The sequence below is a fragment of the Tachypleus tridentatus genome, chromosome 13, assembly GCF_004210375.1.
Source record: "Tachypleus tridentatus isolate NWPU-2018 chromosome 13, ASM421037v1, whole genome shotgun sequence".
Lineage (NCBI taxonomy): Eukaryota > Metazoa > Arthropoda > Merostomata > Xiphosura > Limulidae > Tachypleus > Tachypleus tridentatus.
Window position 1 is genome coordinate 73,479,720 of NC_134837.1, and position 27,218 is coordinate 73,506,937.

Below are 27,218 nucleotides of genomic sequence, written 5' to 3' on the forward strand. Positions count from 1 at the left end.
TTATCATCTACACCAGCAGAATATCACTGCTCTACTTTTGACTGAATGATTACAGCCATCATTTTGTAAAACCCATTCAGGAGGGTGAAATTGGAAAGTGATAAGGACTACACTAGAGGAAAGGAAGGTGAAAATGCTGTGGAGAATCTGAAGAAACATTACCACTAGAGACAATGCAATGGGTCACCATGAAACCTTATTTTGAAAAGGAGACCATACTGAGTTATTCTATTTAGTAATGGCAGGGAGGGGAAGAAATTCCCTTCTGTTTTCCCCATGCAGTCCATAGGTGGTAAAGTCTGGGACAGACATGTTTATGAAGCAAAATATCACAAGATTATTAACCATCAAGTGATCTTATGGAATACCTCATCTCGATGATGATCATGGTAAAGCCATGGATGATAAAGCACAAGTCAACACGACTGTAAAGTGTGGATCTAGAGTTAAGAAATACATGGTCAGGCACCATTTACTACTGAGCATAATTCTTTTAATAAGGAATTAGAGAAATGCCCTTGAAAGAAGAAAAGTATGAATAAAAAATTACCAGTTAGAATCACACCAAAAGTCTGAAGAACAACCAAAGGTGGAAGGCAAAACCCCAATGAAGAGGTAACCATAATATGATCAAGACAGTGGGAGTTGAAAATACTGGGTGTGATCCTCATGTTGAATTGTAAAATCTCCTCCATCAAAGAATAAAGAAGATAAACAAGGGAAAAAGTAAGGTGTCTGATTTAATGGAAGGAAACCCAGAACAAGGTGTGAAAGAAAGAAGATAGGCCAATTGAACCAAAAAGCAGAACTAAATGGTGAGGGTAGAAGGTGAAAAATCATGAGGAAAAACTGCGTGGGATAAAAAAGTTGTGAACACATACTCGAAAGTGTGACAGTATGAACTATTTAACAAAGGAGGGTCCTGATTGGACTCAAAAGCATATTAAGATCTGGCTGAGAGTAAAATGGGATACAGACAGAAGGGAAACTGGTAAATAGGAGGAACAACCCTACCAAGTTGCCCAGATCTTTGGGAGAAAGAAACAATATGAATGATGGAGAAGGCTGGTATGGTAATAAAGGGTATGTGAAACATCAATGACAAATCCAACCAACAATGTTCATAGGCTAGGAGAAGAAGGAAATCTATCTTAAAGGACAGATAAAACAAGGAACACAAGGAAAATGATTCAAACAGAAATAAATTAAAAATTAAAAGAATGTAGGAATAAGGCAAATGTGATGTGCATGGGCCCAGTATAATAGATTCAATGTCTAAAAACATAGGTCTCTAGACTGGGTTCCCCTTGGTAGTTTATATGTGATGCTACAGTAGAATTGTTGAAATGAACTATCACCAAGTGAGAAAGAAGTGATGCAACACTTGATGTACAGTTGGAAGTTTAAAAACACTGTTACACAAGACGTTTTCATTTGCAGACCAACAATCCAATGCTTACTGATGAGTAACCCATAACACCCCATCCCTGAAGGAATGGATCTGTGGAAAGATGTAAACCCCAATGTAAAAGAGGAAGCAGCATGCTTGCTAACATATTGTCTTTGCCAATCTATCATTGCAGATCATCTCACAGGGAAAGAGAAAAGGAAACCAAGGAGAAAAGAGGATCTCCAGCAAGATTCCATTGTTTGTAAAGTGCCCACTGAAGGGATCTCATATGGGTATGATCAAGATGGACCAGTTCAGTCAAGGTGGACCACATCTCCAAAAGCAATAGCACCTTGTGAGCAGGAAGAGACTGGGCCAAGAGCATATGGTGAACCAAAATTTCCATTGAAGAAAGATTTAAAGGAGAAGACAGTGCAAGACTGATAGTCATGTTGAAAAAGACCTCCAAGTGAAACAAATATTCAGTGGTTTCAAGGAATGACTTCTCAAATTTGGTTAATCAACTCATCAATGATGACAAAAAAAGGAGTTGGTTAGTGTGAGTGGCTGAGGAAAAAACAGTGCATGACTGATTGTCATTTTGAAAAAAACCTTCAAACAAACCAGATATTGAGTGGTTTCAAGAAATGACTTCTCCAATTTAGTCAACCACCTTACCTCACCTAAGCCACCAAAAAAAGGAATTGGTGAGTATGGATGAGCCAGGAGTCAGTCATTGATGTAACAATAAAATTGCTGCAGTAAAGCACAGAGATGATGTTCAAAAGCTCAGACCATTTGACATATCACATGAGGTGCTGAGGTATGTCCAAATGGGAGAGTGCAAAGTTGGTAAATCACTCCAGGATGGACTGAAACCAATGTGCTATTGGGATGTTGGAAACATCCATTTTTCTTATCCATAACTCTGGGGAAAACACCTATCTCAGGTTGAGAAAGACTTTATGGTGAATTTGGGTAATATGATGAAGCAGTTGAGGCAAGATATAAATAAATTACCAGCTGCCAATCTTCATTTTAATTATGGACAATGAAACATTAGAAATAAAAACCATTGGAAGGATGGGAAACCAGTTTGATTGCCCACTGGAAAATCAATTCTTGAACTGCTTCTGATGGAAGCTGACAAGTCATAGGATCCCATGTTAGAAGATTAGTTTGGTTTCAATTTCATACAAAGCTACATGAGGGATGTCTGTGCTACCTACACTTAATTTAGCAATCAAAGACTAGAGAGTAGGCAGCTAGTCATCACCACACACTATTAGTTCTTTAGTTACTCTTTTACCAACAAATGATTGGATGGTCTGTCACATTATAATGCTCCCACAGCTGAGAGAGCGAGTGTGTTTTGTGGGACAGGGATTTGAGCCCATGACCCTCAGATTGAAAGTAAAGCACCCTAACCACCTGGCCATGCCAGGATCTGTGGAAAAGGAAAGGAAATGAGGCAAGAAGAAACAGGAATTGGAGGAAGAAACGTGATAACAGTTTTTCTGACAGAACCTGTACCATTCACTGATCATTCATTAGTTGATGATATGGATGCCAAAAAGGAGGAAACTTGAGCAGTTGAGTCCCCACCAGACCCAAACCCACAGGGTAATCACTGCTAGTGATGGGTGGTACATTGTTGAAGAAAGTGACAAGAAGAATAACCCTGATTAGAATAAACATGTAAAGGAAACTAGAAAACAAGAACTGGAGGAATGTGAAGATCTGACTGAGATAACTGGCATAATGGTGGATTGCTGGCAGAATGGAGTAACCTGAGACTTAATAACTATCAGGAACAACATCAAATATATGTAAAGTCACAGAAAAGATACCAGACATAGTTTCCTGAGAAATGTCAAGGGTAAACTGATTGAAGGAAACATTGCACCCTAACCTATAAGGCTCCAAAAATAAAGAAACCACATATCTAACCTCAGAGCTAAAGATAAAATGCTGGCTAAAGAGGAGTACAGAAGGAGTCAAAAGTATCCACAGATAGGGGATGTATAGACTAACATTTAACTGTTGGTTAAGAGGTAATGCATGATGATTTACACGAGATAAATGCTGGAAAATAGTAATTCTAACAAGAGGAAACAGAAGACTTGTGGAATGCGTAATAAAATGTTTGCATACAGAGGGCAGCACTGAAATAGAATAGATAATTTTGTGATTGGAGGTAAGTACTGTATCGGAATTTTAAACCATACACGAGTTAATACTGTGGCAATAGCTAATACAACCATTGTACTCATTCAGTATGCTACCAATATATCAAAAATTTAAAACCATACAAGAGTTAAAACCAGGATATCAGTTAATCACCATGCTCATTCAGTACAGTACAAATGTATCAAAATTTAAAACCACACAAGAGTTGAAGGCAGTATGAAACTATTTATTATTAAACAAATACAAGAATTAAGAGCTTCGACTAGAGAAAGACAAACACAGGGAGGAATAATGTTCCACATTTAAAATAAACCTGCACTGCTGAACCGGCAGTAGTAATTTTTTGAGAGCAAAACAAATCTTTGACACCATTATCCTCACCTAAACAATTTTTTTTTATTTTCTCCTTCAGCACCACTGCTTCAGTTCAGCTAAGAATTTCATTTTTGTTGGGGCCATGTTATGCACTGATCTGTTTTTGTGAAAAAATAGGTGTTCTCATTTCTGTTAGAAACTAAACTTTCTTCACAAAGTTGATTGTTATTTTACCACACTCTCTAAATTTCATAATTTTTGTTTCCATAAACCACAAAAAAAAGGTAATATATGGGTGGAGTGCACTATTTGACCCACAGATGGGTTGACCAGTTATTCCTGGCTTGGACGACAGAGGTTTTCTTCATTACATCACTCAAGTGTTGGTTTTCACCGTTTTCTGTATTCAAAAAAGTCGTCCAGTTTAACTTCTAATAAAACTACCTTAGTATTCATATAAAAATATCATTTAATTACAGATTTTTCTGAAACTCCTAGTACTTAAGACATTATACACCTTTGAAATAGAATAAATCATCCAAAATAAGCTAACAAAATAAGTTTTTACTTACATACAATAAAAAAACAAACAAACAGAGCACTATTCTTACAAATGGCCTGAAAAACCAGGTGACTTTTAACTTGTTGATCACATATTCTTATTCTAAAAGCACTTCAAATGGTGACAGTCTACTATACACTTCACTATACATGCAGTACAGTATTTTTATTTTGTGATTAGATGATTCACAAATACTATTTTAACACCTTTAATACTTAAAACATTAAAAATAATACTGTTATACTATCAACACACATTTCATCATTTTCATATGTATTCTTTGTTTAAACCAATTAATAATTCTACTATTTCTCATTCTAAACAACCTTGAGGTGAAACAATATTGGTTTACGAAGAGTTCCAATACTAAAAGGGATAAAAGTCTTAAACTGACAGAAACTTACCTGATTCTTTTGGTTTAAGACATTTTTTTAACATAGTAAATGAGAACTGGAAAAATTATTCACTGTTATTTTTTTTCTTTCACATATACCATGTTACTGAAGGTAAGAGCAGTCTAATTCCCATTTGTTCAATACCATGTATACAAGATTAAGTTTACCCTACTATCTGATTAACCTAGAACTATGAATATTTCTATAATCACATTTTTTAAAACTGTCCAAGTGTGTGAATGTGGATGGTTTACCAGATGATCAACAAAGCTACCTGGGTGTCCTAGTGCTGAAGGCATTAGTGCCAATCTGTTCAACTGCTTCATTACCAGGAAGATACTTTGGGTTGTACTTACTACTGAGATGTCCCAGTACTGAAGAGATTACAGAGAGCCTGTTTAAAATTCTTCAGTACCAGGGATGGTCTAGTGGATCTTACTTGCTACCTGGATGTCAACATACTTGTTCCCAAATATCAGGTCAGCATCAGGAGCTCCCTTTGGATGTTGATATCTGTGGCGCCTGTCTCGATTAAGATTGAGGACAGCAGGCCTTTGTTGAGCTGCCAACATCTCTGTACAGTTACAATGCAACATACATAAATTCTTAACAACAAGTTAATAGTATTAATATGTCTGGGAGAGCACAGTAACACATCACAAGAATTTCTGACAAACACACATGCAAAAAATATTATTACACTTTCAATAGCTCTATCATGTAAAAATCTTTCCAGAGATCTTTCAAAACACGAATTTTAAGTTACTTGTAATGGAGATTATAAGAGAAATTTTACACTAAGATTGCATCATATTATTTTGTTGTATTTTTCTGAACAACACTGATTACCCAAATACACATTTCTACATTCCAAATAACTTTTGAACAATGTGAACTGAGAAAAGTTTTATAGTATTTATTTTGCAGAATTAGCTCAACATTAATACAAACCTTGGTAATCTTCTTCCTCTTGTCTTTCATTGATGTCTAAAGTAAGTTTTTTAACTTGCTCTTTCTCAGCTCGTTCAGCCTGTATTAATGAGATCAAATGATCAAAATAAAAACCACAAAATGACAAGTTTCTGCAAGTTAATAAGTTTGTTCAGAAAATAGAACAAGGACATAGATTCCAAGTGAGTATCATATAGTTATGTTGGCAGGATGTTCTTCAATTTCATTAAATGATTTCATAATAAACATTCTGCATGAATTATAGCATAACAAGTTCAGGTGACAAGATGATTAAACGATTTCTATGGTATCACAGAATACATTCAAATTCAAGAAGATAACCTGAGGTAACAAGATCTCCAACTCACTTTACTTCCTTTTAAACACTGGTAACAATACTGCTTTTTATAACCATTCTTACAATTCTTTACTATTGAGTCTAACTAATTTCTAAACAGAATACCTAAAACAAACAAATACAGTAAAATATCATCTTTCTTTGTAGTTAAAATAACTTATTTTTTGTTTAACATGTTAATGTGTATAACCCTATTACCCATTCCCCAAAAAAAACAATTTGGCTTGTATCCAAATTGTAAGCAATATACAAATATCAAAATACTATAATTATGTACTTATAAGTAAATTTTGTATCTTTTTCTACAAATAAGTTTGTAATACAAAGAAATCCCTGAGTGACAAGCACGGTAACAATCACTTAATGATAGGGTGAAAGTTTTTAAATTTAATATATTTCCAGTATCATAAACATTAATCTAATTCACCTTTACATATGACTTACAAATAATTACTTAAATATTTTTAAGCATTTTTATAAAAAACAACAACTTACTTTTACACCATTTACTATTCAGTTCATTACATTGAATAATTTTACAAATTTTGCCTATTGTAACACAAAGAATGGAATCACTCATTTTCCACAAAGAGCACACTGGAGGCCTTAGTGGTAATTTACCTTTCTTGAACCTTGGGAGACATCAGTGACATTCTCCAATTTTATTTCCTTCTCACAAAGAAAACTCTTGACAAAATTGTTCCTGTATGGCTCATATGTCTCTCAGGTTTGTGCAGCTAACCAAATCATGATCCACAAACAATTCAACACATGAACAATTTAGAAAAACATGTTTAAAAAACTGAGGATTTTTTTCTTAATATATTTAATGATTTTATAACTGGAATAACTTGAAGTGCAATTGATATATCTAAGTTGTATGTTTTTACCTTTTCTCGGTCCTTCAGATTCTGAGCCAGATCTGACATAAGAGGTACTTCTAAGCTCTTGAACTACAAAATACAAAAGTAAGATCATTGGTCTACCTGAAAAATGCCATTTCAGTACAAAAAACAAAATTAACAAAAACGTGGTAACCTAAACTACACCATTAACCTTTTTTGACAAATTTGGTTTTGCACTACAATATAATTATACATTCCTTGTTTCTACTGAGTATGAAATTATGTTGAATCCACAATGGTTAAGAATGGAAGATGAATTTCTACCAATCCTAATACTTCTTATTCAAACAAGCTGCCTCATAGGAGCATTTAAAGAAAAGATATTCAAAATTATGACAAAGTTCTGCAAGAATAACAGCATAGAAGAAAAACGATCTTATTTTCTAACTGAATCCCATTGTAAAATGTCTTAGCTAATATCTCTAATTCCATTTATCATCACTAATATATTTCATAACGTTTAGTTATTTCATATCCTACTTGATGCTAGTTTGTCACGACATACTAAACAATCTCTAATTACAAATAAAAAAATTTTGAGTTCACATCTCATCAAAACTGCAATCATAAAAGAAGAATTCAGCATGCTATACAATAATAAAGCTATCATGCTATATCTAAAAAAATATATTTTGTTATTATTTATTTATGACTATAACTAGTTCCCAAAAGCTACAATTTTAACATTGTGTTTTATAAAAACTTAATATTTTTTTAAAAATATGATAAGGAAAGCAATGAATTTTTTCAATAGCACATTTTGTAAACTGTTTTTCCCTTAATTATCTTTAAATACCATTTTTTATAAATTGTAAGCTAACAAATTTCACAACCCATTATGACAAAGATACACATTTTAAGAAATGTTGGTATATTAGTCTAATGACCTCTGAACACAATACAGAGACCTAGAGATGAAGTATCCTGAGGATATCTAGGTGAAGTTCTCATGAGCTATATATACCCTGTGTTCATCTACCTAATTTATTTAATTTTTAATATAAAGATAGAAAACACATAAATAGTAGTTTTACAATTGATGTCTTCTATAACTTTGTTCAGAAAATGGGAAAAATTTAGATAGTTTTCATTAATCTTATCTTATATTAAACTGACAAAATTATAAACAAACAGGTTTCTGCATATACAGTAAACACTGTTTGGATTTTTACTAAACTAGAAAGAAACTCGTCCACACTTTTGTATGTTTAGAGAACAGGATTTAAAGACCTTAATAGCCTTTTAAGTTATCTTGTTATTAGAAGCAAAATTTACCAAGTATTTGAAAAGAAATACCAAATTCACAATATAAACATAAATATCCAGTTCATTATTTTAGTTTATAACCAGCACTTGTTTCATACAGTGAAAACAGGGTTGAGCACAAACCTCAGACTTTCTTCTTAATATACATATAAAAAATTTTCTTAATTAATTTTATCTCTCAGGCTAAAATGTAGCCTCATATCATTATAATAATTATGTGAAGCCATAAAAGGTACCTGTTGCTTGTTTCCTTTTCTTGTCATAAGAACAAAGTTAATTGTGTTTTTCTGTTCTTCAACCTTGGGCTCCAGAAATGCAGTAGGAACTAAAAGGAACAAAAAACTAAAGAAATTGCATCATTTTATCTGGCATTTAGCAGGAGTCTGCTAAAATATGCATGCTGTCTATAAATGTATTTTTATTTATAACTTTAATCTCAACAACTTAGGTTAGTTATTTAAAAAAAAAAGATTTAGAAAACAATCACAAGTATTGCTTGTTTATAGTTAAGCATGAAGTTACACAATGGGCTATCTGTATCAAAACATGTTTTTAGCATCACATACGAGTCCACAGACATGCTGCTGAGCCACAAGGGGCAATCATGTGTACACATCATGTTCCTGAAAACTGTTATCACCAGTAACTTATACTCATACAGTTGACAGTTCACTTTTAAAAAAATGTATCATAAAAATTAATTTTCAAAATATCCTGATAAACAATAACATAAACAGTAACTTTCCTCCCATATATAAAAAACAGATCTGACTATTTTTTATTATGTATAATGTCGGTCCTTTCTCAATATCTGAGAGAACTAATGTTAAATAGTTTTAGATAATAAAAAATTCTTAAATTGTTTGGAATAGTTAAAATAATTTGACACTGGTGCTTTAATGTAGTTTACACTTGAAAACCAGCAGGAAAAATGAAATTCACTAGCATAGAGCTTGTTAAAAATTCTATGAAGATGTTTCTCAGTAATGACATCATTCTTAATACTAAAAAGGATAACATTTAACAGGGTTCCTGAAGCAGTAAGATGAAGGAGTGTCCAGAATTTGATTTGATTTGTTTTGAATTTTGCAAAAGCTACACAAGGACAATCTGCACTAGCTGTCCCTAATTTATCAGTGTAAGACTAGAGGGAAGGCAACTAGTCATCACCACCCACTGCCAAATCTTAGGCTACTCTTTTACCAATGAATAGTGGGATTGATTGTCACATAAAAACTCCCTCAAGGCTGAAAGGGTGAGCATGTTGGTGTGACTGGGATTCAAGCCTGCAACCCTCAGATTATGAGTCGAGGGTGTCCAGAAGGAAAGTTTTTTGCGTGTGCACGATCACGTTAGGGGGGGGGACTAAAAAATAAATGTAATAAGTATATATAAATGGGTTTAAGACTCATTAAATATATTATTAGGATTCTGATTAGCAATTAAAGAGAACTGGCTTGCTTATAATTTTCATATGGAAAACATTGTTTTTTTCTTGTACGTCAGAGATTGTAAATGCAGCAAAACTGTTGTTTTTCGAATAAAAACAAAGATTATAGTTACTGTTTTATAACATATAAACTATATTGGAAAGCTTTATGAGAATACAGAAAGACACAAATATCAGTATCTGAAAAATAAAAACAATGGTTAACATTTTTCATTGCTTCTCTTACTATTTCACAGAGAAATACTTTTGAATTTCCAAAGGTCACAGAAATATCACGTATAAAAATAAGATACGTTACGTTACAGAATCTACATAATTTGAAGAAGGTTCATATCAAACTATTTCATTCAAAGTCTTTTTTTTTGCAACACCTGTAGAACTGAAGCACTTAGGTGTTTAAGGAATCAAATGAATGGTTGATTATAGTTAGAAAGACAACTTGAACAAAAAGAGAATGTAGTTTTTATACCAAAGAAGGCAAGGGAACAGATGTAAGTGCTGAAATAGTGGGAGAAGCACTTCCCAATGACATTAGCAATAGACTAAATGTCATTAGGTTGGCAAGTGGGTTGTGTAATTGAAAACAGATGGAATGTATACTTTCCATACATCTTGCATTTATATATATGCACAGGGGAAAAAGAAACAATTCACTGACCTCAGTCCCAACCCATCAATGTGTCCTACAAAGGGACTAAAAAGCTTATTTTTAGTAAGGGTGAAAATTAATTTCACTCTTAAGAATGAAGAGTGTAGATGACTACACTCTGGAAAGTCATCATGATGAGGACAGTTCAGAAACACCATGGTTTTGTGGGCACTGCATGCAAATACTAAAAGCAGACAGTATCCACAACACTCTTCCAGGATCTCAAATAGTGGTAGTCAGTAAACCCTAACCATAACAGACCAGCAATATAACCTTCAGTGGGCCTCCCATCTACAGAAATTCAAAGCAACAGATGTGTTCCTGTCACAAAACACTACTCAGATACCTCTCAAACAACAGAATCCTCTCCTATTCATATGTACTATGCATGGAAAATATCATTGGATGACTGAATCCTAGAGAAAGTAAACTATACAGGCAGAACAGAACCTTTTCTAGGAGGTCCCCTCACCATATACTTCAAGAGAAAAGGCTTATGAATGCATACTGTGTTGCATTAAAGAATACATCTATACACACACATCATATGATATCACAAAAGTACTTTTCATGTAGTAGTTATCTGCACAACATTTTGATTTTAAATGAAATGTGGTAATATACAGACAGCAAAGAAGGTAAAAAGTTAATATCTTTTCTTTTCTTTTTTTACAATTCATGAACAAAGGTAATTCAGTTAAATAAAATTTTGTTCATTTGACTACTTACACCTACACTACAGGAATATGGTAGATGTATCTTTTACTCACTTGTTTGAACCTTTTTGTTTCCACCTCTAATGTTCATTGGAATGACAATGTCAGTCTGAGGTTTTACAGATTCTTGATTACGTTGCTGAAAAACAATTTAAAAAAAACTTAAATTTCATATCAAAAGCCAAGCCTTAATGAAAAAGTTATGACAACTATTAATGCCTATCTTAACCAGATGCTGTAATTTCTTACTAAGTTCTGAAGTTTTGCAAAATACTTGCACAAAACAGCTTGGAAAATATCGTAGGGAATGAACCAAAACATGGGCTGTAAAAATGTTACACCATAACTATGAAAGGTCTGTAACTGGAGTGTTGTAGTGTTTAAATTAAATACAATTTTTGTTTTCCTTTTTCTTTTCCTATCTTCTTAAGCTTTAAACTGTTGTATGATTTAGTTGGGTATTGTGTTTTTAAATAATCTGAATCCAAGCCCTTAAGATATATGTGCATACCAGTGAAATAAATCTGCATAATTAATTGGAAAGAGAACTGTTTTGTGTTACTTTCAAGTTCATCAAAGTCTGGGATCCTTAAAAGAATGTCCTAGTCCAAAACTAGTGATGCACACATTTATAGGCTATAAGCATCTTAGACACAACCAATAATTCAAAAGGTAAAACAGAATAACAAAAACTATTATAATTTACCTATTTTTCTAACTAATATACAAATACACTAAGAAACTTTTATTACTAACCAAAGCACTGAATATGATCTGTGATCAACAAAATTTACTTAAGAAATTGTGCCTTTTACCAATACATATTAATGTCCAGATGACATAATCACAAAATCTACAAAATGGCTTTTCTACTGATTATACAAACTTGTGATTGATAAATAAGCTTAACTAAATAAGTAATTTCAAAAGTATGAAAATTTGGGAGGAACTTCTGTGGTGGGTGCAAAAAATGTATTTTTATGTAGGGAGATAAAGAAGATGGGAGGTCTTATGTTAAATTTTGGCCTGTTCTACAGTTCATGTTTCTAATTGGTGGATAATCTGAAGCACGTATGCAGGAAGAAAAAAAAACTAAAATGCAGAATTTAAAGCAGAGATGCATTATGTTCCACAGAAGTAAAGACTGAAAATTTATTTAAATATTTCCTTTTTAAATCAAGAAAATAAAACTTATAAAATATTAAAACCTGGTCAGTTTGTTGATTTTGTGTTTTATGGCACAAAGCAGCTAGGCTTTCTGTGTCAAACATCCAATAAAAATGTTAAAATTTAAGTAAATTTGGTAAAATTCATGAAAGGAAATTAAGGTAAAACAAAACAATGTTTAAATCATAAATAACATAAAACCAAGGTGTACAACTAGTCCACAATGTTAAGAGAAAAGCTACATTAATACAAGTTGTAAAGGACTTTCTGTTGCATAATTGTAATTATCATAACTCGCAAGGAAGACTAACAGGTAAGTACAAAAACCACCGTCAGTCACCTGAAGTTAGCTTTTCCAGTCCTGGTTCTGAGTTATTTGACATTATGATAAAAAAGTTTTAAAAGACGTGTAGCAAAATTATAATAATAACTCACTAGGATGACTAATGAGTAGTTCAAACAGCAGTGTTAGTCACCTGAAGTTAGCCTTTCCAGTCCTGGTTTCGAGTTACTTAACATTATGGCCATTCTCTAATTTCAAATCAAACTAGATAGACTTTGATTCTTAAAAGGGAATCACATTAATAAAGGTCAAATGTTTAAATTAAAAAACTTAAATGTCATTAAAAAGACTAATGGCCTTTAAAAAACTAAAAACATTACCAAGGTGGACAGTGTCACCATCACCAATAACACTGTCTAACATGATGGACAAACCTTGGGACAGAACATGTTTAAGATGGTGCCATCCTTGAGAGTTATAACGACAGCTAGAAAGTAAAACATGACTTATTGTGATCTGAGTGTTACATAAACTATGCACCAGTGCATCAGTTGCAGATAAAAGAAACCAGTGAGTGAATAAATTGTGACCAATGCATAGTCTAGTTAGAACAACTTCTCTTTGCGATCCTAATGGAAGCAAAACAGCCAAAGTCCAATATAGGGTTTTATTTAGAAATGCTTGTTTTCGCATTGCTAACTCCAAGTCAACTGCGAGCTGGCACAGAGGCGAGCCTTGAATACAGGACTACAAGTTCATGTATGAAACTAGCACAGGAATGATAGTGCCAGAGCAGATAAACTTAGCTGAGGTGTTGGTGAGCTCCTTCCCTCGAATACCAACGTGGCCTGGTATCCAGAAAAACTGGATAGAAGTAGACGTTAAAGAGAAATGGGCCAGTTGGTTTTGGATATCAGCAAGAACAGGGTGTGAACTAATGTGAAAGAATTCCAGGGCCAATAGAGAACTATGCGAGTCAGTATAAATAGTGCAGTTTGAGTACTGCTTAGCTTTTATGTGATCCAGGGCAAGAGAAATGGCCTACAGTACAGCAGTGAACACAGAAGCTATAGAGGGGGGGATTCTGCGTGCAACCACTGAACCACAACAAACCATTGCAGAGCCCACACAGTCCCCTGATTTTGAACAATCTGTATGAATAGGGATGGAAGGATGGTTCAAAAGATGTTCAGCAAATAGCAGACAATATTTCCAATCAGGAGTGTCTACCTTTCCCAGATGACTTAAAGATAGGTCACATTTAGGGACTGTAAGAAGCCATGGAGGGCTGGGCTAACCAGTGGATACAACAATGTTATCCAAGGACAGACCCAATTCATCCAACTGTGCCTGGATGCAAAGGCCAAAAGGAGCAATGGCAGACTTTCTGTTCTGAAAGAGTATGGCCCAACAAGGAAGGAAAATGTAACCCAAGGTGGGATGTTTTGGCAAGGAATGAAGTTTCGAAGCATATAGTAAAGACAGTTGCAAATAACATAGATGCAAAGAAGGTTCATGAGACTCTATGTATCAGCTCTGTACTGGGGAAGTGCAGAAAGTCCCAGTGCAGAGCCAAAGTCCTTGATGACAAATAGGGTCCAGCATCTTTAAGGCTGATGGCGTGGCAGAGTCATAGACCTCTGATCCATAGTCGAGTTTCATTTGAACAAGAGTACAATATATCTTTAGCAGAGAACGTTGATCCACTTCCCAAGTGGTGGAAGAGAGGACATGGAGGATGTTCAGTGCTCTTTCACATCTGACCCATAGCTGCTTCATGTGTGGTATAAAGGTCAGCTTATGATGAAAAATAAGCCCCAAAAACTTCATCTCAGGGACCATAGGCAGCACACTTCACCGATATGGAGTTCAGGATCAGAGTGAATACCCCGTTGGCAGCAAAAGTGCATACAAACGGTTTTAGAGAGAGATAAGTTAAAGCCGTTTGCTGTGGTCCACTTCAGTAAACCATTGAGGGCAGTCTGTAGTTGCCGCTCAATATACCTCATGTTCAATAACTGACATGAGATGTGAAAGTTGTCAATATAGAGCCCGTTTGCAACAATGAGTGGGAGTTGTTCAGTGATGGCATTAATCTTGATACTGAAAAGTGTAACACTCAAAACACAGCTCTGAGAGACTCCAAGTTCCTGATAACTGACATGAGATATGAAAGTCGTCAACAATGAGAGGGAGTTGTTCAGTGATGGCATTAATCTTGATACTGAAAAGTGTGACACTCAAAACACAGCTCTGAGAGACTCCAAGTTCCTGTAGAAAAGAACAGGAAAGTGTTGAAACTACACGAACTTGGAATCTCTTGTCCATTAAAATTTTTTAATAAAAATGGGGAAATGGCCATGTAACTCATATATCTGGAGGTCTCACAAAATGCCATACCTCCATGTTGTATCATAAGCCTTTTCAATGTTAAAGAATATTGATACAAGACATTGTCGTCTGAGAAAGCCTTCTTTGATTGACGTTTCAAGTCGAATCAGGTGGTCCATTGTGGAGCGCTGTCGTTGGAACCCACACTGGATGGGCAAGAGGAGTTTGTTTGATTCGAGGAACCAAACAAGATGACCATTAACCATCCTCTCTAAGGTCTTACAGAGACAGCTTGTCAAAGCAACTGGACAGTAGTTTGAAGGAATCTGGGGTTCCTTCCCAGGCTTAAAGAAAGGTAGGACAATAGCCTGGTGCCAGGTATCAGGAAAAACATCCTCCTGCCAGATCCGGTTAAAAACAATCAGAAGAATAGCAAGAGAAGCAGGAGAGAGAAAGCACAGCATCTTATAGTGTATATCATCAGGTCCAACCGATGTACTGCCAGACTGAGCCAGTTTGAGCTCCACCAGTGTAAAGAGTCGATTATAGTCATAGAGACAATCAGTTTAAAAATAAAGAGGTTATTGTTCTGCCCAAAGTCTTGATGGCCAAAAAAGTGGAAGAAGAAGCAAAAGTGCTAAATACACAGCAAAAGCTTTCACCTAGAGTATCAGTGATGCTCCAGGTATCAGCTACTTCCTGGCCATCAGAGAGCAAGATCGAGAGAGGGACAGAGTTATATTGCCCACTGACCTTTGAAATCTTATCCCATATGACATTGAAAGTGGTGGTAGAAGATATGCTGGATGTGAAATTAATCCAAGATTCCTTCTGGCTTTGATGTCTTACCCACCGAGCATGTGTACGGGCCCACTGGAGGTCAAAAGACTTTTCATTTGGTTTGAGAACAATTCTTTTGAAGGCACAGCAAGATCCATCTGCATTCTCAGTCTAGTAGTGGAATGAAGTGCAGCAGCCTACATCCGAGATGAGGAGGTGGACAGCAATTTTTGAGCCTCAGGATAAGTAATGTTATTGATCGTTTTCAAATTCTGCATCTCTTTTTCTTCCAACTATTATTTAAGGCAAGAACGAAAGTAGGATGGGTGAGAGCCATTGCAACTGATGCAATGAGGGTCCATTTCACACTCGTAGGCATCATGGTCCTTGCCAATGCAACGAGCACAAATCAATGAACCACGACATGACATCTTCGAGTGACTGAACTGCTGACACTGGAAACACTGGAGAGGGTTTGGAATGTATGGTCACACTCTGCAATTAAGATAACCTGCCTTGATGGTGGCAGGCAAACATGGTGATGTAAACGTGACAATGAGGACATTGGTCGACATCATAATTCCATCTTTGCGAGTGGATATACGCCTCACTGCAGAAATTCCTTGGGTGGAGAAACCAGCAAGAATCTCTGACTCTGGAATGTTCTTCAAATCCCTCTCAACAATAACACCTCATGATGAATTCAAAGTAGCATGAGGTATAACCTCAATAGGTATATCCCCAATTGCCTTTGAATAGAAGAAGAGCTCACTGTGTTGAGATATGGATGTTTCCACCAACATTTCACCAGATCAAAGCTTCTTTACTGAATTTGGAAAGCCAGCAAGTCTCTCTAATTCCTTCTGAATGAAAAAAGGATATATTTGCCTTAAATGTTTGTCTAAAAGTGAATGCAATATAAGAAAATGAATTACAACAGGTGGTATTGATTGCTGCTCAGAATCTTCAAGACAACCACGTGGTTGTTTATCAATAGACTGTTTTCTCACTATTTTATTGAAATTTTCAACTAGAGTATCCATAATAAAGAAAGGGAAATTTCGGTGCCCACTGACCCCACCCACCATGAAGCCCTATGTGGGGACGCACTACAATGTCAAACAAGGACACTGCAGCAACGTAAGGGATTTGTGAGCACTATACCCAAACACCAGCATCAAATACAATGTCCACAACACCTATTGATCCAACACTGGTAAATTGGTTGACCCCAGCTGACTAAACCAGGGGGTGCCACCCCAAGGCTACCTGTTTACAGAAATTCAAGGCCAAAGTGGTGTGTTAGGGTTGGACCCCTCAACCACCGGGATCCTTTCCTCCCCTTCACGGGTCGCCACGCACAGCAAGCATGTGGGTGGATGATTAGATCCCAGAGAAGGTAAACTGCAAGAACAGAACCTTCTCTGGGAGGTGCCCTCTTCACTATGTACAGGAATTCACACCAAGGGGAAAACCTGATTAGTTACCATACTTCCCAGCATTGAAAATACTAATTTTTCCCCAAAATAAGTCTAAAAAATTTGCCCTGCACATTCCAGGTTGAATGTATTGTTGCTCATAGGCCTAAACCTAAGCCTAGAGAAAACGTTTTGATACTGGACAATAATTCAAACTGCCCCATACAACCCAGAATAAAATGTTTAAGCTACTTAGCATTAAATAACAAATAAATAAACAACATACATATGGTGCTGTACTACCAGCACTATTCTAAGCCTGAGGAGTTAAAAAGAATGTTATTTTTGATAATAACACAGATATTCTAGTGGTAATATAAGGTACACACTTTCAAAGGAAGGTATGATAAACATATAGCTTACAAAAAAACAAGAAGTGGGCAAAAGGATTTATGTACCGTAAGTCACTTAACAATCCTGAAAACATCTTGGTAACATTGGTGGAAATGCTGTGATCTTATTCTTACATTTACCTTTTTTACAAAATTTAGATAATCAAAATGGAGATGCATCTTTGACACCAGGAAATACTGTTCTACATTTCAATTCTATAATATAGAACAAAAACCAAAATTTCTAAAGTAGAAAATTTCCTTTTTTCAATGTTGGTAATTTCAATTTATTTAATTGGTTGTTTTTGGTAACAATGACACACTTAAACAAAATGTTCCATTGTTACCTAAACAAAACAATTCAATAAATAAATAATAAAATGATTAACTTACTATACTGTGCCACAGAACTATAAGATAGAATTACTTTCTAAATGCAGTCTCTTAACTTTCAATCAATTTTTTTTTCATGATCTTGAGCAATTTAAACAATTTTTATAACTGAGAGATACTTCCTTGACACACATTCACTGAAAAAAATTCCTATAAACTAGGTTCATTCAAGTACAATTGACTCATAAGATATGATGTCAAGAAATGGCTGTAAAATAATGCCACAAAAAACAAGGGGAAAAGCAGAAATATTTCACAAATAAAGATAACATCAAATTATCACAATACTTATAAAATAATGTATCTATTCCAATCATGTTTCAGATTCCACAGGATTATAAAATGTACAAAAGAATCGGACATAATCAAATCTAACTTTAATATTATACCTACCATGGAACACTTTTTTTTTTGATACAAGCAATAAACATAACAAGAAATCCTACCCAACTTTTATCTCATCCAGCTCAAATTATTAATTAAAATTAAATGCAGCAATCATATTGATAATGGTTTAATAACACACTGTACAAAAACAGTTTAAAACTATCAATACAAAGAAAATATTTACTTTAAACACATTTTTTAATATTTACTGTCATATCCAATAATTATACAGTAACCACCACCTTACCAGCATACTTTCAGATAATATTCTATCAAAAGCAGTCATAAAATCATCATCTTCAGGACAAGGAACAACACGTGGAATATCTGTAACTAAAGCATCATCACCTTCCTTAATGCTTTCCTCGCCTTCATCCTCACTCGTCGACATATCATCCACCTCAATAGGTCCACCCTCCTATAAAAGGAAATTACTTCTTAGGTTAGCAGTTCTAAAACTAATTTAGATTATATATCCATGAGAACATAACATAAAACTACCTATACTGTATATCCATCGCTATAAATTTTGTAGTTCAAAGCTCGATTTTAATGGTTGTCCAGCATGACTAAAATTTTCTTGGACGATCAACATAAACCCCTGTGCTTTTTGACAGATGACTAGCACTCTGGAACAGACCCTCACTCAAAAGAGCATCACAATCTACCAAATACTTATCCATGCCCACACCACACATGTAGTGTTGACTCTGATCTTCAACCAAACTCATAGGTAAATTCCCTTAATACAAATTTGAAAACTGAAAATTTGAACCCTAAAATACATCTTTTGGTCCATTTTTCCACTTTTTTAGGTTGTACTTTTTAAAAAATAAACATTGGTACAATTACCATTAGGGGATGAAAATATAAGGGAAAGTTTTCTTTTGTGATTGGCTAATAATACTGTTTAAGTCCCTAAACCTTCAAGCATGGACAAGCTACAAGTAAATTTTCTATGGAATACAACTGAGTATGAGTAGCCATATATGGTAATAAAGTGTACAGCTGTTAGTTATATTATCACAATTTTTGTTGTTCTTTTCTTTCATGTGCATCATCTTTTACACTAAGAAAGATTTTCTTTTAAAAAGGGCATGATGTTTCAATCAGTGATGCAATCACTTTTAAGTACACAATTTTTAACAGTAAAAGAACATTTAATATTCAAATCAACATTCAACCAAAATATATATATGCAATCAGTAAACTATTAAAACACATTGTTTTATGTTATGTTTCTATGCATATATAAGGGTGGAATGGCAGGAATTTACACCAAAAATGAATGCCAATAACACAAATATTTAATGAGATCAATTTATAGTATAGATCCTGATGACAATAAAACTATTATATCTGTCAACTACATACCAATAAACCTTTGTTAGTAACTAAAATAAGCAAGTTTACAAAATCAAACAGAATTTTCTTCATTAATCAGGACAAATGTAACACTGTCCTCATTTTGATTACACACACATAGGCGTAGGTCTAACATTAGACAGACATGTTCAACTGATTCTAGGAAACATGGAAAAATTAGCTAAGAGGATAAAAGTTGGAAAAGTTGGTTTTGTTTGTTTTTAAATTTGTGCAAACCTACATGAGGGCTATCTGCACTAGCTGTCCCTAATTTAGCAGTGTAAGACTGGAGGGAAGGCAGCTAGCCATCAACACCCACTGCTAACTCTTAGGCTACTCTTTTATCGATGAATAGGAGGATTGACCATCACATTGGTGCAATGAGAATTTGAACATGCAATCCTCAAATTATGATCTGAATGCCTTAACCACCTGGTCATGCTGGGCCAAGTGGGAAAAATCAATGAATTAAACAGAACATAAAAATAATAACTGCAAACAAAATGTTTATGAAGGTTTTGCTCACTACAAAACAGAATAACAAAATAAAATAAGGCTAGCCTTGTTTCTTTCCAGGTCAGTACAAACTACAAGTATGAATGAAAATACATATTAGCAGTTTGTGTGTGTGAATGTGTATTACAGCATAGTAGTATGTGTGAAAGTTCCAATGAAAGTCTGGTCTTAATTACAGACTTTACTTTATTGTATTTAGTGAGTAAGCCATGCTGGTTAGAATGAATAAATTGAATGTGATTGGCCATGATCACTGTTTCGTTTAAGTGTTACAGATCATTGACTGTTTGTTTCCTTAATATCTAAAATTAGCATAGTTTGGGCTTATTTTTCCAAATGTAACAAAATTTCCCAGAAAATAAAGCATCAAAAACTAGTTCAATAAGGGATCAAGATTGCCAACCAAATATTAAAGGTACTTCTCGGAAATAAGATATTTTTTTTAGAGTCTATATATACATGAATGTTTTCATAATTGGATCTTCCTTGAGAGTCTATGGTTCTTTTTAAGAAAATGTCTTTAAAACTGAGTCATGTGTCTTGAGAAACCTGTGAGTTTCATATTCTAAGCAGAGGTACTCATGCCAAACAAATCAAAGGGGTAAAGTCAGATGAAAGTAAAATTCCCAATTCTACACACTGAAGATTGGGGGGGGGGAGACCATTAACATTATTAATTAGTCAAAAACAAACATTAATAGTAACAGCAATAAGGAATACACAACCTCTTTAGTGTTCTGGAAATCTATAGCTCCAATTGGTAAAGGAAGACTGATGCTAGTGAAAATAATATGGAAATTGGCATCATGATGGAGAGCATCCTAAACCTAAGATCACTGTGAGTATATGGAATGTCAAAACCATATACTAAGTGACAAAACCAAAGTTCTGAGATATAAAACAGTTAGACTGAGATTCCAGGGGTAAGCAAGTGTAGATGGACTGGTACTGACAGTAAGCATATAGCAACTGGAAGAAAAAAAATCCTCTTATGTTGATGGGACAGCAAACAGCACTAAAAAAAAAAAAGTGATAATTACAGTGAAGAGGTCTGTCTAAGATCTTTGTGAATTAGAAACCAACTGATGCTAGAGTAATGAGAACAAAGTTTAAACAGACCAACCTGACCCTCATCCATTGTTATGCACACACTAATGGGAGACAAATTTCAAACAAAAACTAAAAATACATTAGTGTATGATCTTCTAATCATTATGGGGGGAGATTTCAATACTAAGACAGGATTATACTACTTTGGTTTAAATAAGGAAGCAGTACCAGAAGCAAAGGTGGTGAAAGGTAACTTCAATTGTGCAAACCAGCATAGTAGTGAGAAGGACCTCATTCCCTGAAAAAAAATCACTTGGATATCATTCAACTAGAGAGAACAGAATTAAAAAGACCATTTTTATTATCAATGTGAAATGGCACAACCTGAAATGTAAAATGCAAGACCTGAGGATCAAGCATAGAGCCAATACTAGAAGTGGCCATCTCCTTGCACAAATTATCATGTTGTCATTAGACTCAAGCTCAAGACAATTGTAATTGGAGTACCAATTAACACCACAGGAAGATATATCAGCAAATTCAAAGATCCCAAATTCATAAACATATTCAGGATGGAATTCTATACCAAGTTCCAAGAATTCAATGAAGAAGGAAATCAAATGCTGCAGTAATCTCAGGTCACCCAATCATATGGAATACCTAAGCACAGTCATGTGCAAATTAATTACTGAAAAGAGTAACAGCAAAAGAAACTAACTGAAGCCAAGTCACACATCTTAATGAAGCACTTAGCACCCAGTACACAGAAATGAGTAAGAAAGTAAAAGTGTTTGGTAAGAAAAAAACAAGATGTGGACAACCTAGCCAAAGAAATAGAAACAGCTCTTAGAGACAAGAATAAAGCACAGTCCACCAAATCACAAGGCAGAACTGCAGAGGCTGCGACCAAATAAAAAAAAAGAAACCTGATCACGTCAAAGAAAGAAAAGAAACATTACTGGATAGAGCAGTTCAAAGAACTAATTTTGAATAGTTGATACAGAAAACCTACCAGATATCAGAGAAGTAGATGAAGACAATGTTATCAAGACCTAAAATAAGATCATGGAAGTCATAAAAACAGACTCAGACACAACTACTCAAATAAAATAATTGTGGAAATTGTTGTGTGTATTTATTCTCTTGGCCTGGGTATCTTTTACTGTCAATGACACCAAGGTTTAGTGTCTTACATTCAAATTTTATTAAACTACTTTTTGGTTATGTTATACCAAATAGTTTTACATAAAATCATAGCTAATAAAACAATGTAACAAAATTTTTACTTTTTTCTTGCTCCTGTGCAGAAAGTGTTAGTCCTCAATTGCTTATGCCTAAAGTAAATGGAAAAGACCTATTCTTCTTCAAACTTTGCTTTTGTGACCTGGGTAATGAAATTTTCAAATTTACACATTTTCCAGAACATTCCAGGTAGATTCAGTGCTGAGTAGCTGATAGAGAGTTTTCTTGAACTTACAAGAATTTTCAAGAACCTTTTATAATTTTCATGAGTTTTCCATAGTAATATTTATACAGGTTAGTTCTAGCTGCCTAAGTGAACACACAGATCTATCTGATTTTATAAGAGGTGGCATCAAGAAGATACAAACACTCTACAGACACATTCTGCTACATATGTGGCCACTTTATAAAGCAAGAACGAAAGTACTCTGACAGCATCTGCTAAAATGTGGGAAGCACACAAGGCATAATTCAGCATGCCTGTCAGGGATCAAGACAAATTCTGGGCACCTCATTTTACCTGTGAACACTGCAAAAAATCTCTAGAAGGTAAGACAGACAATTTGTGCTTGTTTGAATAGTAAGATTTTATATTTTACAAATTTTAGACTTTTTAAAATTTAAATTTTTTGTTTTTTAAATTTCTAATAGTATAGAAAAAATATCACATCAAATATTTTTGCATGAACTTCTTTCACATTAGTTGTGGATGAAATAAATTTATTCTTCATAATAATTTTATTTTGCTCTTTTGCAGGATGGTACGTGGGAAAAAGAGACCCATGAAGTTTGTTATTCCAAGAATTTGGCATGAACCCACTGACCACTCAAGCAATTGCTACTTCTGCATAGTGGACCCTTCCAAATGTTGGGCTGGCAAGAATCCATCTGCTATCGTGTATCCAGACCTTCCACCATCTATCACCCCAGTGCCACACTGCCCTGAGCTTCCTGTACCCATTTTGCCAGAGAGAAAGCAGCCATTCTCAGAAGAGAGGAAAATGGGCTGCAGGATGTCCCTGAAAGTCCATCTCCTTGATGCTCATCTTTATAAATTCAAGGAGAACATGGTAGCATTCTCAGAGGAGTAAGGTTATAGAATTCCCAAACAGAAAATCAAACTTCTCCTGTCACATTCTCTCTTTCTGGATTAATTACTAGATCTCTCTTACTGTTAAATATGTATTTCCAATAAGCAATAGACAGTGACAGTTTTCATCTAACAAATTATGTACTGTATAATGTTGTGTTCTAAACACAGAATATTCATTTTCACTTTTAATTCAACTTTAGTCCCCACAGAAATCACAATGACAAGACTGGATGCATTTGCAATGGCTCTTGTTGCAGTTAGAAAGCCAGAAAAACTGTGACTGTTAGAGGAAATTGTCTGCTTTTGTATGTTGTTAGCCTACATTTGTTCTTGCATTATTTAATAATACAAAAAATATTTAAAGCCCTACTATAATCAATCTACTATAATTAGTTTTAAAATGTAAAGTTTATTGTAACCATAATCTAGATCCAGAACAACAATAAAAAAAGAATACTCAGGTAAGTACTCCATTTTTTTTCTTGTTTCATATGTGTATTATTATTTATTCTTACATGTTTTACCAAAAGTAATTAAATTGTAAACTTTTCAGCAAAATAAAATGTCTAACATTTCACTATCTAAAGCATGATGTAAAACATAACACGTTATTTATGTTTGCTGTAGAGGAAACAGCTAATGGACTTCTGTTGTAAACTGTTAATTCTGATGCAAAGATTATTGCTCCAGTGGGTACAAAGGTCAGTTGTGGAACCTTAATATTAAATAAAATTGATTGATTGATTTAGTGTTTTATGGCACAAAATAGCTAGGCTATTTGCACCAAACGTCCAGTAAAAATGTAAAAATAAATTAAATGTAGTAAAATATGTAAAAGGAAATAAAGGTAAAACAAAACATCATTGAAAAACAGAAAAGGCATAAAACCAATGTTGACATCTAGTCAACAATGTTAAGAGAGAAAGCAGAGTAAGAGAAGTTGTAAAGGACTTTCTATAGCAAAATAGTAATGATCATAACCCGCCAGGAAGACTAACAGGTAAGTACAAGAACCACCATCAGTCACCTGAAGTTGGCCTTTCCAGTCCTGGTTCCAGGTTATGTTGTCATAACAGCGATTATCAAAAGGTAAAATAAAAAAAGTGTTAAAAGACATACAGCAAAATTGTAATAAAATTTAGCCAAATGTCCTGTAAAAAGGTAAAAGTGAAGTAAATGTAGTAAATTCGTAAAAGGAAACAAAGGTAAAAAAAACAGCAATTAAAAACAGAAAATGGCATAAAACCAATGTTGACATCCAGTCTACAAAGTTGTAAAGGACTTCCTGTAGCAGAATGATAATGATCATAACCCACCACGAAGACTAACAGGCAAGTACAAGAACCACCGTCAGTCACCTGAAGTTGGTCTTTCCAGTCCTGGTTCCAGGTAATGTGTCATTATGGCCAATACCAAAGGGTAAAGTAATAAAATTTTAAAGACATGCAGCAAAATTGGAATAACAACTCGCCAGGATGACTGATGGATAGTTCAAACAGCAGCGTCAATCACTTGAAGTTGGCCTTTCCAGTCCTGGTGTCGAGTTATTTAATGTTCTGGCCATTTTCCAATGTCAAATTGAACGAGAGAGACTGAGACTCTGAAAAAGGAACCACAATTAAAAAGGTGTAATAAATAAATATCAAACACTTAAATGAGGTTAAAAAGATTAATGGCCATTAAAAATTAAAACTTCATCAAGGTGGACAGTGTCACCATCACCAATTACACTGTCCAATGTTACAGACAAACCCTGGGACAAAACATAATGCCACCGTTGAGAGTTGTAATGATGGCAAGAAAGTAAAATGTGGCTTACAGTGATTTGAGTGTTACACAAACTACACACTGGTGCATCAGTTCCAGATAAAAGAAAACGAGGCCAAAGCCCAATATAGGGTTCAATTTCAAAAAGCTTGTTGTCACGTTGCTCACTCCAATACAGGACCATAGTCCATCTACGAAATAGGCACAGTGGTGATAATGCCAAAGCAGATAGATTTAGCTGCCATGTCTGCAAGCGCATTCCCGCGAATACCAATGTGGCCTGGTATGCAGAAACACTGGATAGAAGTAGATGTTAATGAGAAATGGGCCAGTCAGTTTTGAATATCAGCAAGAACAGGGTGTGAACCAACGTGAAGTGATTCCCAGGCCAGCAGAGAACTAAGGAAGTCAGTATAAATAGTGCAGTTGGAGTACAGCTCAGCTTCAATATGATCCAGGGCAAGAGATATGGCATACAGTTCAGCAGTGAACACAGAAGCTGTAGAGGGGATTCTGCGTGCAACTACCAAACCGCACAAACCATGGCAGAGCCCACAGAATTACCTGATTGGAACCATCCGTATCAATTGGAATGGAATGATTGTTCGAAAGATGTTCAGTAAATAAAAGACAGTACTTCCAGTCGGGAGTATCTGCCTTTTTCAGATGACATAAAGAAAGGCCAAATTTGGGGGCTGTAATAAGGCATGGGGGGATGGGCTGACCAGTGGATTCTGCAATGTTATCCAAGGACAGACACAATTCATCCAATTGCACCTGGATGCAATATACCTCATGTTCGACGACTGAGACGAGATGTGAAAGTCGTCGACATAGAGCCCTTTGCAACAGTGAGAGGGAGTTGTTCAGTGATTGCATTTATCTTTATACTAAAAAATGTGACAGCCCTGAGGGTCCCCAAGTTCCTGTACAAAAGAAAAGGAAAGTGTCAAACCCACACGAACTTGGAATCTCCTGTCCATTAAAAAAATGTTAATAAACATGAGTAAATGGCCACGTAACCCATATATATGGAGGTCACGCAAAATGCCATACCTCCATGTTGTGTCATAAGCCTTCTCAATGTCAAAGAATATTGAAAAAATGTTGGCATAGGAGAAAAGCTTCTCTGATTGATGTTTCAAGTCGAATTAGGTGTTCTGTGGTGGAATGCTGTCATTGGAACCCACACTGTGTGGGCGAGAGGAGGTTGTTTGATTCGAGGAACCAAACAAGACGAGCATTATTCATCCTCTCTGAGGTCTTACAGAGACAGCTCGTCAAAGCAATTGGACAGTAGTTTGAAGGAAATTTGGGATCTTTCCCAGGTTTAGAGAAAGGTAAGATAAGAGCCTTGTGCCAGGCATCAGGAAAAACATTCTCCTGCCAGATCCAGTTAAAAACAATTAGAAGAATATCAAGAGAAGCAGGAGAGAGATAGTGCAGCATGTCACAGTGTACATTATCAGGTCCAACAGATGTACTGCCAGACCAACAAAGGGCCATTTTCGGTTCCACCAGTGTAAAGGGACAATTACAGTCAAAGAGACAGTCAGTTTGAAAGGAAAGAAGTGAATGCTCTGCCCGAGTCTTGATGGCCAAGAAGGTGGAGGAACAAGCAAAAGTGCTAAATACCCAGCAAAAGCTTTCACCTAGAGTATTGGCGATGCTTTGGACATTAGCTACCTCTTGGCCATCAGTGAGTAAGATGGAGAGGGGGACAGAATTGTAGTGCCCACTGATCTTTCCAATCCTGTCCCATATGACCTTGGAACTTATGGTAGAAGATATGCTAGTTGTGAACTTAATCCAAGATTCCTTCTGCCTTTGACGTCTTACCTACCTAGCATGTGCATTGGTCCGTTGAATGGCGATGCGGTTCGAAAG

The 27,218-nt window shown here is 35.1% G+C and overlaps 1 protein-coding gene across 20 annotated transcripts in view; it reads right to left on the minus strand.

The window, feature by feature from the left end:
* Positions 1-3,785: 3,785 nt before the first annotated feature.
* Upf2 (UPF2 regulator of nonsense mediated mRNA decay) overlaps positions 3,786-27,218 on the minus strand; it is a 131,675-nt gene continuing 108,242 nt past the window's right edge. For 11 of the 20 annotated variants that reach the window (XR_013021518.1, XR_013021517.1, XR_013021512.1 and 8 more), the window contains 7 exons: positions 18,546-18,716; positions 11,202-11,286; positions 8,569-8,657; positions 7,052-7,114; positions 5,804-5,882; positions 5,209-5,426; positions 3,786-4,295 (listed from right to left, as the gene is read on the minus strand). Coding sequence is in view for 8 of the 20 variants with exons in the window: in XM_076481776.1 (XP_076337891.1) it covers positions 4,286-4,295; positions 5,315-5,426; positions 5,804-5,882; positions 7,052-7,114; positions 8,569-8,657; positions 11,202-11,286; positions 18,546-18,716 (609 nt within the window). In the remaining 12 variants the exon portion in view is untranslated. The remainder of the gene's footprint in view (positions 4,296-5,208; positions 5,427-5,803; positions 5,883-7,051; positions 7,115-8,568; positions 8,658-11,201; positions 11,287-18,545; positions 18,717-27,218) is intronic. The other 9 variants (XM_076481776.1, XM_076481778.1, XM_076481779.1 and 6 more) reach the window with 3 other exon arrangements.